The sequence below is a fragment of the Microcebus murinus genome, chromosome 21, assembly GCF_040939455.1.
Source record: "Microcebus murinus isolate Inina chromosome 21, M.murinus_Inina_mat1.0, whole genome shotgun sequence".
In the NCBI taxonomy this organism is placed as follows: domain Eukaryota; kingdom Metazoa; phylum Chordata; class Mammalia; order Primates; family Cheirogaleidae; genus Microcebus; species Microcebus murinus.
In genome coordinates, this window is record NC_134124.1 from 7697150 (window position 1) to 7717434 (window position 20285).

A 20285-nucleotide genomic window follows, 5' to 3' on the forward strand; every position below is an offset into this window, starting at 1 on the left:
TCCATCTGCAAGTGGCAGGACTCGCGCCTCTCTTTGCCCCCCACCCCGCCCCTAGCCCCAGCATGGCTTGCACCAGCCAGGACGCCGGTGGCTCTTGAAGGGGCTGTGGGGGGGGTAATCAGTGCCCACCCCTGAGTGACATGGCCACACCCATTTCGGGGACATTAGCCTGTCTCCCCAGCCTTGTGTGACCCCAAGGACACACAGGCACAAGTACAATCTTTGTCTTTGTCACACCCACACTCACACTTTGCTTCCCTTCTCCACACATACTCAGCTCCGCAGCTAAGCTACACAGGCACAATGGAATGCTCTGTGTGCTTCTCACACACAGCCGTACCTGAGGGTTGGGGCACCCTCAGGAGACCCCACTGCTGCCTCCCATGCCCTGCGTTGGCCCTGCCCCCACTGCCTTGCCTCCAGGTCCCCCCCTCCCCACTGGGATGTGCTCTGAGGTCTCCTGGCTCCTGCCTGGTGGGGTGGCTGCCTGTGGCTGGGGCCAGCCTGAGCCTCCATCGACCCTGGCCTGGGGGAGGTGCTGGGGGGGGTTCTGCAGCACTGTGGCGGCGGGCTCCTCTCCAGGCGCCCAGCTGTGGCATCTGTCAAGGTCAGATAGCGACTCCGGAACCAGCCGGCTCGTCCCTATGGCCCCTCTCGCCTCATTATTTTTGTGTTCCGGGGCTTCGAGACACCTCCCTCCCTCCCCCTCAGCCTCCCTCCTCCTGCCTGCCTCCCCCACGCCTCTGCAGGGAGGGCCTGCGGTCTGGGGGCTTTTGTTTTCCAGTTTTTTCCACGCTCAGGCCAGGCAGTCGGGTAGACGCTGGCCAGAGCTGTTGGACCTTGAATGGCAGACAAGACAGGTGTCTCCTTCATGGCTGGGACAGATTCTCCACTAGTGGGATCGTGGGTTGGTTTTTCAGGGGGACAAACAATTGGAGTGAGGCCGGGCGCGGTGGCTCACGCCTGTAATCCTAGCACTCTGGGAGGCCGAGGCAGGCAGATCGCTCAAGGACAGGAGTTTGAAACCAGCCTGAGCAAGAGCAATACCCTGTCTCTACTATAAATAGAAAGAAATTAATTGGCCAACTAATATATATAGAAAAAGTTAGCCAGGCATGGTGGCACATGCCTGTAGTCCCAGCTACTCGGGAGGCTGAGGCAGGAGGATCACTTGAGCCCAGGAGTTTGAGGTTGCTGTGAGTTAGGCTGACATCACAGCACTCACTCTAGCCTGGGCAACAGAGTGAGACTCTGTCTCAAAAAAAAAACAACTGAATTGAGGTGGAGCCCAGCCCCCACCACAGACCAGGCGCACCTGTGGGCAGCTTCCTGTTTCCATAGGGCCCAGCACGTGGCACTACTTCCTGTCTGCACCATCCTCATCCCAGTAGGGCCCCTGTCACACGTACCTCCCAGGGCTTTTGACACAACTCATGGTGCACACACACTGGTGTTCACACAGCAGATATGTTGGCACGCACCGGCCAGAAGAGCCGACAAACATCCACGCACCACATAAACCACTCGGCGTGGACACACACACACTTGGTGGTTGCATACATTCACAGGTGTGGGTTGCACGCCCCTCCAGTGTACGCACAGGGAAGTCACACGAAGACCTCCCCCTGCGCTGGTACATAAGCCCCTTGTGTGCCCCGGTGCCGCAGTCCACCGGACACACCCCACAGCGTGCAGGTGTCTGATATACCTCCTGGGCGGACACACAGAAATGTACGGGGTGCTCTCCTCACGTACACATTCCACCACCAAGCTCACTCCCAGGTGCCTGGCGTTCCCTGAGCAGTCACACCACTCAAGGGACTCTTGTCCCCTGCAATGCTGGGAAGTGAGCTCGAAGCCTCTGCTTGATGAGCGTGGGAAGTGGCCGTTTAGCAGGTGGACTGCCCTACCTGCCTGGGCAGCACTGGGACTGCTGGGGGCTCCTGGGTGTGTCATGATGGGTTTGGTGGCTGCTGGCTGAGAGGTGGGGTGCCAGTCAGGGGGTGACCACTCAGTGTCTGTCTCTGGGTCCTTCTTCCCATCTCCAGCCCCTGATCAGGGTGTGTAAATGGTGGGGGACTGGGATGTATGCAGACTCCAGGTCCCTGGGGTCTCTGGAGCAGCCCTGGCCATCCACTCACTTCCTCCTCCAGCTGTGGGCTGCTGTGACTACCCTCGAGAGGGGGAGGTAGCTGGAGGCTTAGCAGTGGCTGGGCCCCCACCCCCCAGGAAACTCAAAACCCTGGGCCAGCCGCGGGTGGCGGGTTAGGGCAGGCACAAAGAGGGCCTCTGTGTGGCCCGGCTGGGCTGCCCACAGGATTCTGGGGGAGGAGGCAGGAGCCAGTTTCCGTCCCGTTCTGCTTCCTGCGGAGGCCGCCGGAATGCCCGGAGCTCTGGCCCAGCCTGGCCCGTCCAGCCCACCCGCAGCCCCTTCCCTTGGCTTTTCCTGGGCTTTGGGGTACAGCTGCAGACTTCTCTGCAGCAGGGCCCTGATATGATTTGCCCAGAGCCTGAGAGCCACCCCCAGGACCCGTGGGAAACCTAGGGGTTCCCCCAGGCTGAGCGCTGAACTGGACCTCATCCTTCGGCTGAAGCCCTGCCTCCATGTGCCTCGGAGCCCTTGGCAAGTGTCAGAGAGTCACAGTCCTGGCTTTGACACCTACTGACCTTGTGACCTCAAGCAGGTGACTACCTCCCTGGACCTCAGTTGCATCATCTGTAAAATGGGAATAATAATAAAGGTTAGAAGAATCCAGTGAGATAATGCACGTTGCAGCGCCTGGCAGAGAATGAGTGCTCCTTGTTAGGACCTGCTGTTGTCATGTCCTCTGGGGAAATAAGAGCGGGAGGGACTGGGTGCTCTATCCCTACATAGGCCTGACGTTATCTGGGGCTCAGTCTCAACCCTGTGACCTGCTCAAAACCCTTCTCTCCAAATCTGCTTCCCCACCTGCAAATCACACCAACAGATTTAGGCTTCTGGGGCCCTCCTGAGATTTGGAGGGGGAAGGGGATCACTGTCTGGAATCTTTTTCTATGTCTCTCTACCTCCTTCCCCATGGGACACTCTGGGATCGTGACTCATGCAGTCCAGGCTGAGGAGCAAGAAACACTCTCCATTTTACAGGTGGGAATGGAGGCTTAGTTGGGGAAAAGGGCTAGATCAGAGTCACAGGTCAGGGAGGGACAGGGCGGAGCCACAAACCTAGACCTTGGGACTCCAGTTCCCCATCCAGGCCTGTTGACACGTGTTGCGCCTTCACCCCCAGGCACACGAACATACCCCACACAGGAGCCCCAGGAGACAGCGCCCCTCTCTGATTTCTTGGCTCACGTGTCTCTGAGCCAGCCTTGCCTGGGCTGCCTGAGGCCCAGCAGGAGGGAACGCCTGCGTGGGTGTCTGGCCTCTGATCCCAGATTGGTGTCGCCTCAGACAGCACCTCTTGGAAAGCGCTCAGTCCAAGATCCAGGGGATCCCAAGTGGACCGGGCATCATTTTCTCTGCATCATACTGCTTGTCAAATTTCCTGCTTCCAATGGGGCGACAACAGCACTTCCTTCAGAGGGTGGGTGTGAGGATTACAGGAGAGGAAGCATGCACGGTGTCTGGCTCATAGGAAAGGGTTTCGTACATGTTAGCTGATCCTCATGGGCACATGTGACAAAAGGGGGAAACTGGCTCAGAGGCCACATGCCAAGGTCACAAAATGAAGAAGGATTCTCCTTATCTTTTGTCTTCCAGGGCAGGAACCTGGCCAGGGCGGGTCGTAATGAGGACAGCCCTGTCTTCACCAGAGGTGCCCTAGAGCCCCAGGTCAGAGCAGACCTCCTGCCTGGGGCCTGGGGTTGGGGCTGGTACCCTCTAGCCGTGCCGGAGAGTTTTGTGAGACAGAACAGAGGCCACATACTAGGGGGTTTTCACCTGTGTGTCGCAGCAGCACATTCAGTTCTCAGGCCAGGGAGTGGTACCTGCCCAGGGAGGAAGGGTGGAAGAGTGGCGGGATATGGGTCTGGGTAGGAAACATGATTGGGTGCTAGTCTTGGGGTGACCCTAGTGGTGTTGAGGGCATGTCTCACCCCAGGCCACCCGCTGGGTGCCAACAGTCAGCTCAGTGTGTCGGGGCGTGTGCGTTCATCCGTGGCTGGGCGCGGATGCCATGCTGTCCGTCTGGGCTGCGTTTCTCCTGCCTCCCGGACCAGCGTCCCGTGTGCATCTCCTTGGGCCTGAGAGGAGCTTCTTTTTCCCTCTGGAAACTCCCCAGGCTGAATCATGGAAATCAGAGACGGAACATCCCCCTGCTTCCCCCCACCCCCCCCAGTTCAGCTCAACCACTGCAGCTTGCGGTCTGCGCTCCTGCCGCCGCCGGCCAGCCTGCTGTCAGCCCGTCTGTCCGTCTCCCTCTGAGGCCAGGGATGCGTCCACACGGGCGTGGGGAGGGTTGTGGGGGGTGTCAGGAGCTGCGTGGAAGCCTGGGGCAGGGTGCGTTGAGCCGGGCTGTGTGGGTCTGCCAGGCCACCCACCCGGATGCCGGGCCATGGCCTTGGGGTCCTGACACACAGCCTCCTCCGGGAGCCTCCCTGGGTCCAGCCCGCCCAAGGAGAGGAAGGACGGGGCCCTGCTCAAACCCTGCCCTCGGTAGTAGTGATGTTTGCACAACTCTGCAAATTTACTAAAAATCATTGAATTATATACTTCAAAGTGAATGGATTTCATAGTATGTAAACTGTACCTCAGTGAAACTGTTTTAAAAAATCCTGCCCGATTCAGACTGTGCCAACCTCATAGCCGTATCTTGCACCCACTTCCCCCATTTTTTAGGAACTCTTTCGGCCTGCGTCCCCTCTGGCAGCCTCTCCTTATCCTTAACTCTCAGCCTAGCAGTCCCTTCCTCCAGGAAGGCCCCAGATGCCCCACTAGGTCCCCTTCCAGCTCTTGTTTCACACTGGTTCTTGTGACCGTGGGCCCAGCTCCTGTGTACTCCTGGAAGGCGGTGCTAGGGCCTGGGTCTGTCCTCCACTGTCTCCCCAGTGCCACAGGGCCCAGGGCCGCTATTGAGGAAGGTGCACAGGGTGGGGGGGGGGTATGTGCAACCAAACCTCTAAGAATGTCCCACTGGGGCCACCTGTGTGCGTGTCGGCGTGCAAACAGCACCAGCTCACACCAGGGTGTCCCTCCTCCCCCATGCTGTCTGGCCTGAGGGTTCAGGACAGAGCCCTGCTTGGGGTGAAGTAAGGCTCTTCTGGGGCTTCGGGTGGAGTAAGGGCACTGCCACCACCTCTGGTGACCTCATTGCCAGCTGTCATTATGATGTCACTGGCCCAGCGTTCCAGGTTCCTGCCTGGGCATCTCCAAGCCCTCCAGGTGGGGGCACTCCCCTGGGGTCTGTGACAGCTTGCCCCCCAGCCACGGAGAGGTGACGGGCACGGTAATAATCCTGGGTGACAGGAGCAGGCTGAGGGGTGGCTGGGTCGCCCTGCCTGGGGCCCCTGGGCCAGTTGCCAGGTAGAGCAGAGGTAGTCACTGAGCGGGCTAACACTTGGGCTCTGGATTCACGTTCTTGCCCTACCAGGCGCCAGCTGTTTGACCTCAGCTGACAGCTGGAACCTCTGTGAGCCTAAGTGTCCTCCTCTCTGACATGGTTAATGGTGGCTATCTCCTGGGTCTTGGGGCAGCGTCCAGGAGGTATGACTTGTAAGGCATGAGCGCACAGGGCCTGGGACACGTTGGCGCTCTGTAAGTGCTAGTTAATAGGATTAGTTAGTGAAGGGTCCCTGAGTGTCAACTTTGGTGGGGACCCGCTAGAGGGGGCAGGGTCTGTGCCTTTTGGGGCTGGCCAGGGCCTTAGGGTGGAGGCACGGGTGGCCCCCGATGCCAGGAGGGTGGTCTTGGCTTTGCCTCTCCAGCTTTTCCCAGCTCTGCTGATGAGCTTGGGCCTGCAGGAGGCAGTGGTCCTGCGGTCATGCCCCAAGGCCAAGAGCCCAAAAGAGCCCATCGCCCCCTGCCCTCTGCCCCCTTCCTCTCCACAGGCCGTGGGCAGAGCTGGGGGGTCTGATCTGGCCTCCCCCACTCCCCCCTCTCTGCCCCCACTCTCCCATGGGCCTGTCCAGCCGCCTTCCCTTGGTCCCCATGCCCTGTGTCTCGGCCTCCCTCTTCAGGGCTGTTTCCACGCCTCTCAGACCTGCAAGTCCCCAAGCCGGGGCTAGGCGCCCTGGCTCGCTGGGTCTCTCCAAGCCCAGTCGCCTCAGACCCTGCTCCCCATGACACTCTGTCCTCTAACCTTGACCCCTGTCCCTCCTCTCCAGCTCTCCTTTTCTCTGACCCACCCCTCGAGTTCCCTGTCTCGTGATTGTTTATCCCCACCACCTGTCTCCGTTCTTCGGCCCCCATGTGCCCCTCTGCCCCCCAGCTCTCCGTGGCTGGCCGCCCCCTGGCCCCCTGGGCTCTGTCCCCGCCCGTCAGCCCCTGGTCCCAGCTCCCGGCTGGCCGGCTCCTGCACGGACAAAGGGGTCCTTTGTGGGCTGACCGCGGCTGGCGGGGCGGCGGGGCGCTGGCTCCGCATTGCTGATGAAACGGAGCCCTTTGTTGTCCCTCCTCAGGCGCAGTATTTCTTTTTGGGGGCTGGATGCGTTCCTGGCAGGGCCGATGATGGATGCGCCCGCCGCCGCCCGCCTGCCCGCCAGCTTTCCCTCCCGCTCATTCCCGCTCCGCTTCAACGCAGCCCCGGCTCCTCCCCTGCTGCCTGGGCACTGCCAGGCCCTTCCTGGCCGGGAAGGGGGCTGCTGTGGGCCCCGCAGTAGAAGGCTGGGGCAGAACATTCCCTCTGTGTCCGCCCCTTCCATGAGTAGGGCACCTGGGGCTTGTGGTCAGGGATCCACTGGGACCAGGGCATCAGTTTTTCCTAAGGTCTAAAGGAGAAGATGACCAGGTAAAGGACAGATTTGGAACAAGCTTGAGGACTAGATGTTATGTCTGCCTGCTCTGGATTTGAAGACAGAGGTAACCCTGTGGGCCAGGGGCTGACAAGCCATAGTGTGCTGCCCATAGCACCTGTTCAGTGACATATCACGTCCTCTGGTCTCAAGCTCAGCATGTCCCAGGACCTGGGAGGCTGGAGGCAAGTGGTTGCTGGGGAAGAACAGAAACGTGGAAGATCAGAGAAATTGCAAGAGAGGGCCAGAGATGAACAGAACATGAGGTTTGGTCCCCACCAAGAGAGACTCAGGATGGAGACAAAAGCAGAGAGACTGAGCGGAGCGCCGGCCCTGAACGCAGGCCGGCTGTGTTGGAGGGAGCTGACTTCTAATTGACCTGCCGCCCCGCACGCAGAGCCAGATCCTGGAGCTGGGCGGAGGGAGGAGTGAGCAGAGCAAGAGCAGCGTTAATGCAGCTATCGATTTCTGCCACCAGCCAGCGGGCTGCAGAGGCGGGGGACATACACAGGGGCTGGGGCGCAGACGACTCCCCTCCCCACCTCCCCAGCCCACAGACACTTGCCTTCTCCTGTCTTCTCGCCCCTCTCCCTGTATCTGGGGCTGCTGGCGTTGTCGTCCAGGGCGGGGTGGTTGAGCTCAGATGGGCAGGGGCTGGATGAGCTGACTTAATGGTTTCTGAGCCCTGATCTCACTGGCCCTGGTCCCCGATGCCTGGAGGGGTCACCATTCCATGAGGACAGGACCGAAAAGCCAGCCTGGGCTTGGCCTTGGAGGTGACAGAGAACACAGCTTGGGAACACGTGGTCTCCTTCCTCTTACTATGCCTCTGATCTCTGCCACCCCCCATCCCGGCCTGGACACCCTGCCAGGCCCTCCTGGGCCTGTGCTGGTGGACTCTGTGGCTTCCCCAGCTCTTCCTCACCACCTGTTTGCCCGAGCTAGGCAGGAGCGCGGTACAGGTAAAGGTAGGCAGGTGCCCACAGGTGAGGGCCAGGGAGTGTGGCTATTGACAACGGCCAGTTGCCTCAGCCTGGAGACAGAGTTGTCCCTTTCCCACACTTGTTCCTCTTTGTGGCCATTCCCTAGCAGTCCTGGGCCAGGAATCCCTGCCTTCTCAGGGCCTCAGTTTCCCCCTTTGTAAATGTAGAGGCTTGGACTAGATGATCTCCCAGGATGGGCTGAGTCCTGTGACTGGGGGATGGTGGGGTTGCCTGGGGACAAAGATCCAGTGTGTACTGTCTGCGAGCCCAGGGCGGGATGGGGCCACCAGATGTGCGCCTCCCCCTTGAGCGGCCAGCTGCTCAGGGGCTGGGCCCTGTCCTCCCACCCCTCCCCTGGGGGGTGCTAGGCTGCAGCAGGCAGACAGGGAAGGGACACTGGAGAGCCAAAACGAATGAGGAAACCGCCACCCCACTCCATTTAGAGCAGTTCCTTCCACCAAGGAGGCCGGCTGCTCGAATGCCCTAGCCTTGTCGCCCCAGTGGGCCAGCCCCATCCTGTGGAGGGCACCTCAGAAATGGGGAAACGGCCAGAGGACAGGCTCCACTTGGCTCTGTTCCCTCCAGGTCCCTGCTGCTCTGTCAGTGCCAGTCTGTCTGCAGCCACCCCAGCTCTCCGGGTTCTCCAGCCAGGCCCCGCACCGGTCTGGGAGCGAGGCCAGAGCACAACAGCGAGGCCCACGTAGAGAGAAGAGTGGGTCTGAGATGACGACTGCGGTTTGGGAGCAGAGGAGGAAGTCTGTGCACAAGCATGACCTCCCACTCCAGCAGGGAGGGCCTGTCCTGTGGCCCAGTGCTGCTTGCACTCTACTGGCAAATTCTGGGTTAAACAGGGGCAGACAGGTTCCTTCGGAGCCTTCCTGCAGGACTTGTCAGAGCCTTGAGATAACTGATGTATATTAGAAATCTCCAAAGGAGGATCCAGGGGCAGTTAACCAGACTTTTTGGTCTCCACCTTCAAGCATTCCTCTCCTTAGATGGGTCAGGGGAAGGAAGGTTAGCAAGTAGAGGTGACTCTGTGTTCCCCTACGGTGAGGAAGCATCTCCAGCTCTCCCCACCCCAGCACAGGAAGCACTGCCTGCCTCTGTCTGGTCTTCCTAGACTCGAGCAGGGCAGCTTTAGGCTGGGCTTCCGCCATGCCACTCAGTGCCTGTGTTGCATGGCCAGTCATTCTCCTAACCCTTGTTTTCATCATCTATCAGATCAAATAGAGAATTACCAGCCACCGCTTCACAGGGTTCTTGGGAGTCTTAGCTGAGATAGTGCAAGTAAAAAAAACTCCCAACCAGGCTGGGTCTGGCACTTAATAAAAGCCTGGTCAACCTTGTGGTTGCTATGGCAACGATATGGTTGACAGTGGTGGCGTTGATGTTGAAGGAGGAGGTGTTCACCCTAACCTTGTATCCTCCTGTCCTGACAGAGTGAAGACACTTCCACGCGGACACCTGACCATGTGCCTGCCCTGAGCAGCGAGGCTCACCAGGCATCTGTGTCGCGGGCAGCAGAGCCAGGTGCTCATCCGTGGCCCCCGGCAGTTGGCAGGCTCCCCCGGTGGCGGGACCCGGGCCTTGGCCCCACCATGTCGAGCCTCGGTGGCGGCTCCCAGGACACCAGCGGCGGCAGCAGCAGCAGCAGCGGCAGCAGCACCAATGGCAGCAGTGGCAGTGGCAGTGGCCCAAAGGCGGGAGCACCAGACAAGAGCGCAGCGGTGGCTGCCACTGCGCCAGCCTCAGTGGCAGATGACGCACCACCCCCCGAGCGTCGGAACAAGAGCGGTATCATCAGCGAACCTCTCAACAAGAGCCTGCGCCGGTCCCGCCCGCTGTCCCACTACTCCTCCTTCAGCGGCAGCGGCGGCGGCAGCATGATGGGCGGGGAGTCTGCTGACAAGGCTGCTGCGGCCACAGCCGCCTCCCTGTTGGCCAACGGGCACGACCTGGCAGCGGCCATGGCGGTGGACAAAAGCAACCCTACCTCAAAGCACAAAAGTGGTGCTGTGGCCAGCCTGCTGAGCAAGGCCGAGCGGGCCACGGAGCTGGCAGCCGAGGGACATCTGACGCTGCAGCAGTTTGCGCAGTCCACAGAGATGCTGAAGCGCGTGGTACAGGAGCACCTGCCGCTGATGAGCGAGGCCGGCGCCGGCCTGCCCGACATGGAGGCCGTGGCCGGGGCCGAAGCCCTCAATGGCCAGTCCGACTTCCCCTACCTGGGCGCTTTCCCCATCAACCCAGGCCTCTTCATCATGACCCCGGCGGGCGTGTTCCTGGCCGAGAGCGCGCTGCACATGGCCGGCCTGGCCGAGTACCCCATGCAGGGAGAGCTGGCCTCCGCCATCAGCTCGGGCAAGAAGAAGCGGAAACGCTGCGGCATGTGCGCGCCCTGCCGGCGGCGCATCAACTGCGAGCAGTGCAGCAGTTGTAGGAACCGAAAGACTGGCCATCAGATTTGCAAATTCAGAAAATGTGAGGAACTCAAAAAGAAGCCTTCTGCTGCTCTGGAGGTAACGGCGCCATAGAGGGAGGTGTGTGTGTGGGCTCTTGCATCTGTCTGGAAGTCCAGACCAACCCCCAACCCCAACCCCACCTTTCCTACCTGGGCAAATGCCCGAGGGATGCCCAGCCACTCCTTGAGGTCTGGGATCTGGCTGCGAGACACCACTTCACCGCCCCAAGGTCAGAGCCACATCCTGAGCGCCCATGAGGCTGTACTTTGCAAGGCAAGCATACAATTCCAGGTCCAGCATTCCCAGCCAGGCCCTGGGATTCTGATCCCTCCTGGGGTTCTGGGTCACATACTGAGATTCCCACACAGGTCCCAAGTTTCTGGTGTTCTGACACGTCCAAAGCATCCAGTCCATGACCTAAGATTCTGGGACTCTCTCTGCCCCATTTGAGGAGTTCTGTCCCATGGACCCCGTGGCCTAGAGGGTTGGCCTTTCATTTGCCCCTCCAGGGCCCAGTCTTTCCCCCAAGGCCACCCAAGGATAGAGCTGCTCCAGTGCTGGTTGCCTTGCTCTGGCACCTGGAAGAATCCTTGGTCTGGGAACCTAGTTGACAGATTGTTTTAGGCTGAGGTGGGGGGTGGGGTGGCCATGACCCTGGAGTATAGGCCAGGGTCTGTGCACCATGGGACTGGCTTAGAGAAGGCAGAGGGGTTCCCATACTGCCTTCTCTCCACCCTTGTGGCAGGGCCCGTCCCTGTGCCCCCAGATGCAGCAATCTAGCTGGAGTGCCAGCCCTGGCCACAAAAGCATCTTTTCAGCCTGCTGTCTCTGCCCCTGTCCCCGCCCCTCTACAAGTGGGCTGGATGCAAATGTCCAGAATGGTTGGAAAACAACAGTGGTGTCCCAGCCATGGCCCCCTGGCCGCCCTCCCCAGCCCCAGCCCTCCTATTTCTGCTTTCCTGTGTGCACACATAGGCACCCTCTTTGGTCCAGTGTGGACACACACGCGTCCCTGCCCAGTGCACACGCTCTTACAGACACGGCCACTTGATAAACACGCCAAATACCTCCCCTCCCACACAGCTCCATGCGCGCTCCATAGCCCAGCGGGCGCGAGGCGCGCGCCCGCACGTCCAGCGTGCACGCTCACGCGCTCCTTGACAAGCATGCACACGGCCCCCAGATGCGCCGCAGCCCCCGGCTCTTGTTGCACTGGGGCCACGGAAGGGGTCTTCCCGTCTGGAAGGAGGGTCCCTGGGCACAGTGGCTCAGGAGGCCTCGGGGGACTCTGGGCCCTGCAGCGGCCCAGCGGGTCAGGCCCCCTCTCTGGCCTGGCTGGGACAGCAGGAGCGCCTCGGAGTGGCTGCCTCGCTCCGCGCCTGTCCCTCCACCACGAGGCCACCCGCGGGACGTCTTTTCGCCAGGCCCATCCGGACCCTGACTGAACTCTCTCCTTGTTTTTGTCTCCCGCCCCCGCCAGAAGGTGATGCTTCCGACGGGAGCCGCCTTCCGGTGGTTTCAGTGACGGCGGCGGAATCCAAAGCTGCCCTCTCCGTGCAATGTCACTGCTCGCGTGGTCTCCAGCAAGGGATTCGGGCGAAGACAAACGGATGCACCCGTCTTTAGAACCAAAAATATTCTCTCACAGATTTCATTCCTGTTTTTATATATATATTTTTTGTTGTCGTTTTAACATCTCCACGTCCCTAGTATAAAAAGAAAAAGAAAAAAAAATTTAACTGCTTTTTCGGAAGAACAACAACAACAACAACAAAAAAAAAAAGAGGTAAAGACGAATCTATAAAGTACCAAGACTTCCTGGGCAAAGAATGGACAATCAGTTTCCTTCCTGTGTTGATGTCGATGTTGTCTGTGCAGGAGATGCAGTTTTTGTGTAGAGAATGTAAATTTTCTGTAACCTTTTGAATCTAGTTACTAATAAGCACTACTGTAATTTAGCACAGTTTAACTCCACCCTCATTTAAACTTCCTTTGATTCTTTCCGACCATGAAATAGTGCATAGTTTGCCTGGAGAACCCACTCACGTTGTAAGGAGAATGTTGATGGCGCCGTGTAGAAGCCCCTCCGCGTGCATCCACGCGTGCAGAGCTGCCGGCGGAGCTCGCAGAGGGGGGAGCGCCCGCCCGGCCCAGGCCGGCCCTGCCGCACCCACAGCCCCCAGGCTGGGATCCCCCCCGCCCCAACGGTGATGATTTTGGAAAAATGAAAGTTCTGTTTGTTTATCCATTGAGATCTGGGGAGCCTCTCTGTCGATATTTCCAATCCTGGCTACTTCCCTTAGAGAAAATAAGTCCTTTTTTTCTGGCCTTGCTGATGGCGACAGAAGAAAGGGCTCCTCCGCGTGGTCCCCTGCCGGTGGGGGTGGGTGCCCAGGGGCCCCCTGCGGCCCGGGCCGCCCTGCCCATGGCCAGCTTCCTGCTGATGAACATGCTGTTTGTATTGTTTTAGGAAACCAGGCTGTTTTGTGAATAAAACGAATGCATGTTTGTGTCACGAAGCACCACTGGCTTCTTGCTCTCTGGTTGTGGGTAGCTGGCTTGGGGGGCTGTTGCTGGGCAGGGGTTGTCTGGGACCACCTTGATGGGGAAGAAGAGTAGCCCAGGGACATTTAGAGTGCAGATTCCTTGGGAAGAGAGGCCTTCTGGATGCAGAATGGGGGAGAGCAGGAGCAACCAGCCTGGCAGGCAGGATGGAGAAATGCTCTGAGTCTGGAACTAGCTGGCACTGGAGTACCTCACCTGCCCGCTGTATCCCGTGCCTAGAACCTGGGCCTCCAGGGATCTTCACTCACCTCGGGCCCCCTTCTCTGTTCTCCTAAGTTCATCAGGGCCTGATCAGTGCAGAGCAGCCAGCAGTAGGGAGTGGTAGGGGTGGGAGCTCAGCTGCCTGTTCTGGTCCTATTTCTTCCTGCATGGCGGTGGTCCGGTGCCCCCCAGCCACCGATCCAATCTGCAGGGAGCAGTTCTAGCTTGGGTCGTGGGGCCCCGCTGTGCCCGGCACACACACACACAGACACCCCCACACATACACACATGTTCCTCTTTAGGCCTGGGGGCTGCTAGTCTGAGTTCTGAGGGTGTCCCTGGCTTTGACTGTCCCCACCCCAGAAGGTTTTTGGTACAAGATTGTCTGGGACCTCAAGGGCCAGATGTCTGGGGAAGTCACCACACAGCCACGCGGTCTGGGCCGTGGCGGTCTAAACAGGAAGGGTGGCAGTTGCCTGTCCTCCCCATACAGCACAGAGGCAGCCTGAAGGAAGAGGCCTGTCCATCCACTGGGGGAGCTTTCTTCTCACCCAGCTGCTCTGAGCCTGGCTGCGCTGGCGGCTAGACTTGAGGAAGGACTTCCTGATACCATTGGGGCCTGGCTTCAGGTAGGTGAGGGAAGGAGCAACTTCTGAAGCCAAGTGGGCTATGAGGTGGGGAGACGGGCTATCTCTGCCATTGTTCCTGGGAGGAGAAAGCAGCCATGTTGGGGGGCGCTGCGCCCCAACCCCTTCCCGGTGTCACAAGCTCCTCTCCAGCACCAGGGCCTCCGCAGCCCGGCCTGGCCCAGCGGGGGCGGGTGGGGGTGGCGGGAGGCAGCTTTCAACTTCATCTCTGCCTGGGAAAAATTCCCTTTCATGTGGCTGCCTGTGATCTCTCCAGGCGGCTCTGCCGAAGGGGGCGTCCAGCAGGGAGTAGGGGGAGCTGCTGCGGCTGGGGGCACTCTGGCCCCCAGCACAGGGCAAGCTGCAGCACCTCGGGAACCTCGAGGGAGGGGGAGGGTCCTCCCCGGGGAGTTGGGGGGAGCCTGGCCAGCAGGGGGCACCCGGGCCAGAGGCCCCTGCCTGCCCCGCCCGCTGCTGGCAGCACACAGGCTGCAGATGGCCTCAGCCGGCGTCATTGGCACACCTACAGGTGTGGGGTGGACGGCTCTGGGGCCAGCCCCGAGGGGGGGTGCTGTGACTCAGCCGCCTGTACCTTTTAGTGTGCCAGCCCGCAGCCCAGCCATGTGTCCTGGGCCCACCCCCAACACACACCCAAAGCTCAGAGCCCGTTGCCTCTTCCCGCTTCCTGCTCCGCTTCGTGGAAACGGCAGGCCAGCCCCTCTGTGCCTGGAGGAGGCCTGGTGGAGACGGCTGTGAGGCTGAAAACACGCTGAGGACTCAGTTACCTCATCTGGGAAACGGGACGGTAACTGTGTCCCCCATAAAGTTGCCTGAGGATGAAATAAGATCACGCCAGGGAAGGGCCCGGCTGGTAGTAAGCTCTCAATTAGTGGCAGCTGGTGTTGCTATTTGAAAACTATTATTCACCTAAATCTCACCAAGGTGTCCCCCACCTTCTGCCCAGCCCTTCCTGAAGCCCTAGCCACCCCCACGCCCCGCTCCAGAGAGTGGCCCAGCCTCCAGCCTTCCCCTGCCTGGCCGCAGCCTGTCCGTCTCTCCGGTTCTCTGGCTCACTGTCTCTGCATCTCTGTCTCGATGGTCTCTATTGGTCCCTGACTCTTCTGTGTCTGTCTCTAAGTATTTCTGGATTTCTGAGCCTCCGTGTGTGTCTCTGGGTCTCTGTGTCTCCTGTCTCTGCATCTCTGTATTCCCTGCACTTCGCTCCTGGGTCTGCGTCTGCAGCAGGCTCACCCCTCTGCCCTCCCGTCTAGCAGACCAGAGTCCGAGGCAGGCGCCCCCCTGGGGTCGTGTGCGCAGTTCCCCTCTGCTGCAGTTGGAGCCCGACCTGGTGACCTGGGACCCTTCACCCCAGGCACCCTGTCCCCCCACCTGGGTGATCCGGCATTCAGGGCCGGCTCTGGGGGTAGGAGTGGGGGGTTCACAGAGGCTAGGTGCACACACGGGGCTATAAGACACGTCTGGCCTCCATGTAGCCCCTGCATGGACCCTCGTGTGTGCGTGTGCGTGTGCGTGTGCGTGTGTGTGTGTGTGTGTGTGTGTGAGAGAGAGAGAGAGAGAGAGATGCTTCAAGGCCCTGACACCTACGTGAGACCTTGTGCATCAGTGTGGCTATGTGTGACATCAGGTGTGACATTATGAAAATAGGTTTGTGACAGTGTGTGGGAGACTGATGTGAAACCTCACGTGGCCATGGATTAGTGTATGATGTCCATGGCCACACTTTGGGACGTTCTGTGACATTGCACGTGTGATCCTGTGACATGGTGCAGTCCTATAACAGACCCAGTGTGATACTGGGTTGCACAACTGAATGTGTGACGCTGGGTATGCCACGCTGATGTTGTGTGGCATTGTGTGACCCGTGGCAACACTTAGTGATTCAATGAGCGTATGACCTTGTATCTGTGTGACTCGTGGGGATGGCCCTGGAACTGACATCAGGGATTGTGTGTGAGTGTGTGATGGGTCTGCAGGCCCACGGTGTGACCCTGTGATGCTGCCCGGATAACCCCAGGTGTGTGGCTATGACACCGTGTCAGTGTGCACCGGTGCGCCTCTCGCAGGCTTGGACGCCATTGCCATGTGTGCCTTTGCCTGCAGCGTTTCCCGGGTCTCGGCCCTGACAGCCGTGCAGCTCTGGGGAGAGACGGGGGCTCTGGCAGCCCCTCTCACCCCCAGCCTGCGGCCCTGCCTGGCCCTGAGGCCCAGTCTGCATGCGAGGGCTAGCGTGGGGGCAGCAGGCGCAGTTCCCACGGCCACCGTGGCCCCTCTCCCAGCCCATCACCGCCTGCTTCAGCTCCACAGAATATCCTGGCAACCCCAGCTTCTTTGTTCTCCGAGGCCGCCAAAGGCCTCTCCCCAACCCAGCCTGCCCAGCGCCCACCAGGCATCCCCTCCCCCCCACGGCAGCCAGGCTTGGCCTGACCTAGTCTCTAGCTGCCCTTATCCCCCAACCCAGACTGGGGCCCTGTCCATGTTGTGCAGGAAGAAGGAAGCAGGATAGCTCCTGTGGCTGTACTGGGTGATCGTGGGCCAGGAGCTGGACTCTGTGTGAGGACTTCCCCTTAGCCCAAGGCTAGTGGGAGGCTCAGTCTTCAGCCTGGGACAGTTTCAGTTTGTCCCAGTAAGTTTATGTCTTTGGCTCCAGGAAGTCATCAGGACAGGGATTATTATCTACACTGACGGCCAGAGACAGTATGTGACTTGCCCAAGAGCAAGATGGTGGCAGGTCCCTGATTAGAACCAGGCTCTTAGCGGCCTTGAGAGAAGGACCAGCTGCCTCCAAAAGAATGGAGAGGGGGCCTGGGAGTATGGACACATGGGTCCTTGCTCATTTTTTGGTCACCATGTGTCAAAGCCGTGTGTGTGTGTGTGTGTGTGTGTGTGTGTCCTTGCTGGATGACCTTGGTCAAGAGCCCTTGCCTCTGTGTTCCCAGAAAGAAGCCAGAGATGTGGGGCGGTGCGCTTGACAGGGTGCTTTGCGGTGCAACAAGGTCACCTCACACTGCCAAGGCCCACAGCGTCTCCAACAGGGACATGGAGCCGTTGGCCTGGGGGTAGACTGTGGCCTGGGGCTCCAGCCGCCATTCCCAGGCTGGCGGTCTCTGTGCTGCCACAGAGAAGGCAGTGGTGACGCCCACACAGCGTGGCTGTAGGCAGGACCAGCCCCACCCTCACCCAGGAGCCAGGGCTGGCTGGATGGCGGTCACCGTGCAGCCTGCCTGGCCCCCACTGCCCACCCACAGCCCTGGGCCCACAGGCCACTGCTGATGACAGCCAGGGTTGGGGGAGGGACAGGCAGCCAACAGCGTAGTGATAACACAGACCTTGGCCCAAACACCTTGCAGGCATGGCGCAGAGGGGCCCAGCTGTCCCCTATGGTCACACAGTCCTGGAGGGAGTCCTATCCCCAGAGGCCCACAGTCCCTTGAGGGCTCTTCCTGCCACACCGAGTGGGGAATGGCTGGGGAGGCAGGTCGAGGTACAGGAGGGTCCCCTGAGGCTGCCGGCCAGGCTGCCAGTGCGGACACTTTCATCTCGGTCCGCCTGTCGACCTGCCATCTCTCAGCGGCATTAAATTCCCCTCCTGCTGCAGAACAAGGGCTGCCTCAGATTCCAGGCAGCAGGGCGTGAAGATGCGGCGGCGCAGGGAGGTGAGCGGGCCTCCAAGGCTCCAGCCTGGGTGCAAAGCAGCGGGCTGGTGGGGCCTGGTCTGGGGGCAAAGGTGGCCGGCGACACCAGCCTCCCAGGACCCCATCACATGCAGGTCCGCTTCCTGTTGCCATCTCTCTCCCGACTGATACCTTCCTCTCCCTTCAAATAGTGTCCCCTCAGGAGCCTTCTTGTCCCCTGCAGGCTGGGCCAAGTGTCCCTGTGGCCCCCGTCACAGCACTGATCACTCTCGGTGACATGGCCTGGCTTCAGGGCTGTGGTCTGCCACTCAGTAAGGGCGGCACTGGCACCTTGGCCCGCGGAGGGGGCAGGACACCTCTGTGGGCTGAATAAATACGTGATCTCCTCTTTCTGGGCATTTCTTTCTTCTCGTGAATTTCCAACCCTAATTAGGGTGCTGTCCACAAGGAGGGAAACTTATACAAAGGGCTTCCTTCCCCAGCCCCCAGGACCTCCACACCGCTCGGGAAGAGCCGTGGCCGTGAGCAGGCATCGGGCCAGGCCACCACACTGACGCACTCACGACAGCCCTGTGAGGGGGACGCTGGTCTCCGCGTGATGGATGAGAAAGTTGAGGCTCAGAGAGGTAGAGAGACATACTCGAGGTCACACAGCCGGGTTCCTCTGCTCTCAGAAGCCAGCCCCGAAACACCCGGCTCCGGCTGGAAGGAACCGCCTGCGCCACCCTCATGCTGCCTGTGATCATGCCCAGCTGAGGGTCAGGGTCGAGTATTACCTACTCCCGTAAACCTGTCCGCACTTTCCTTTTGTCTTACTTTTACTTTTCAGTAAACATGCTGTAATTATATATTGCTATTCAAATGAGAACACCTAATAAAGTTATTTAACCAAACGTTTTCAAGCCCAGAAAGGGCCGACAAAGAGCACCGTGCGGAGCGAGGATAGGGGATGAGCGGGCAGCCGAGGACCGCCGTCCCCTCCCCTGGCGTGACAGGGTTAGGGTATTGGGGGGGCGCAGAGTGAGTCTTCCCGCCGTGCCCTCAGCCCCTGGCCGAGCCCTGGCTCCGCCGCAGTGGGGTCTGGGGCGGTGGCTGCAAGGCCAGGCCAAGGCAGTGCCCGCTGCCTGGGTAAGGTGACGGAGCCCTCAGGAGCTGGGACGCGGTGAAGCCATGGAAACACGGCCGGCGAGGGTGAGGCTGGCTCAGGCTCTTCCTGGCCTGGTGGCCGCCTCCCAGGCCTGGCGGGGGCCCAGCAAGACAGGTCTAGTCACTGGCTGCCTCACTCCCTGCCCTCCTGGGGGCCGGGTCTGGGCTGGCAGCTGGGCAGGCTTGGTGACACCCCAGCCCACTTCTCCAGGGCCAGGCTGGGGTCAACCCTTGGGTCTGAGTACGGAGGGCTGAGGACAGAGGCAGGGTGCTCTGAGTCCTCAGGCCCCAAAGCCCTCACCCCAGTCAGTCCCTCCCTTTCTGCCACCCCCTCCTTTCCTATAAATATGTGTGCATTATTTACCTTAAGCATTTTGATAAATCATAATAGCAGAGACATCTGCTGTCAAAACTGCAAACTGCATTTGGGTCTCCGGCGGGGAACAAGGAGGGCTGGAGGCCAGGGGTGCCAGGGCTCTGACGGTCTGATGAGGACAACGGGGACGCCCCCACCTCTCACCCAGTGCTGGGCCCTTGAAGGGGGCTCAGGTCCCACCCTTTGGGACCCTCTTCACCAGCTGCTGATCATAAACCCTCCCAAGGAGGCGATCCACACTCCCCAACCCTGTTCCCTCTGTCCTGCCTCCCTCTGCCTCAGAATTAACGCAGCGACAGTGGCTGAGAAGTCCCCCAGAGCGGAGATTAACTCCCAGGGCAGCTCGGGCAGGGTTGGCCCTGGGAGGCTGGGGGTGGGGGCTGACGGGGCCTCGCAAGATTAATCGCCCTGCAGCCGGCCTGGTCACGAGGGTGCCCAGCGCTCCTAACCCCCACCCCGGGAGGGGCCTTGGGCCTCCTGTCTGGAGGCTGCCCTGCCTCCCACAGCTCCCACAGCCCCCAGTCTAACTCATTGGAGAATTTGGGGAGCTGAGATTGAGTTCCTTTCTCATTTTCTCTTCCCCAAGCAGCATCCTGTGGTCTCTTTCCCTTCCCCGGTTCTTGGCCTGGCTCAGCAGTCCCGGGAGTGGGAGGCCCTGCCCGTGGCCTGCCTACCTGCCTCTTGCTGGCCCTGCAGGCTCCGGTGCTCCTCTGGCCCCGCTGTCCTGCCAGTTCACCAAAGCAGAGCTGGGCAGGGGGTCAGGGGGTGCTCTGGAAGTCCCTGGACATGCAGAGTTTATATGGGGGCTCAGAGAGGAGTCCCATGGCTCTGGGCCTGCTGTCCAGCCAGCCCCTGTAACCATCCCAGGGGGCCTGTGGAGATGGTGGAGAGAGGAGGCCCTAGACAGTGAGGTCGCTGCTTGGTGACGTAGTGGGGTCAGGGACCTGGTATGGGCCTTTCTCAGTCAGTTGTCCGTTTAGAAAGTCTTTGAGGGGTTGCAGCAAGTAGAACTGAGGTTAGACATGGGGATACAGTTGCCCAGGCAGACAAGGCCTACAGGACGCTGAGCTGGGGTCAAAGTCGGCCTCGTGGTCAGTCTGGGCTGGCGGACCAGGGGCCCCTGCTGGCATCACACTGGTGAGCTCACCTGCTCCTGGAGGGAGGGTGAGCCCTGCACGTGTCGGGCGCTCAGCAAGGTTGAGTAAGTAGATGAGTGGGAGGAAGACCTGGGTCGGCCTGTTGTATATGAGGGCTGGGGAAAGAACTCTTAGGGCTTAGCTTGAGGGTCCCAACTGCAGGGCCAAAGGCTGGTGGCTGCAAAGAGGAAATGGGGCTTGGAGCCA

General features: G+C 60.2%; 1 protein-coding gene across 4 annotated transcripts in view; it reads left to right on the forward strand.

Annotated features, from left to right (window-relative positions):
• CXXC5 (CXXC finger protein 5) overlaps positions 1-12894 on the forward strand; it is a 33712-nt gene extending 20818 nt beyond the window's left edge. For 3 of the 4 annotated variants that reach the window (XM_075996118.1, XM_012749064.3, XM_012749065.3), the window contains exons 2-3: positions 9353-10432; positions 11856-12894. In XM_075996118.1, coding sequence (XP_075852233.1) covers positions 9512-10432; positions 11856-11900 — 966 coding nt within the window. In that variant the 5' untranslated portion in view covers positions 9353-9511 and the 3' untranslated portion in view covers positions 11901-12894. Of the gene's footprint in view, positions 1-5322; positions 5427-9352; positions 10433-11855 lie in introns of those variants that run through there. The other variant, XM_012749063.3, reaches the window with a different exon arrangement.
• Positions 12895-20285: the final 7391 nt, after the last annotated feature.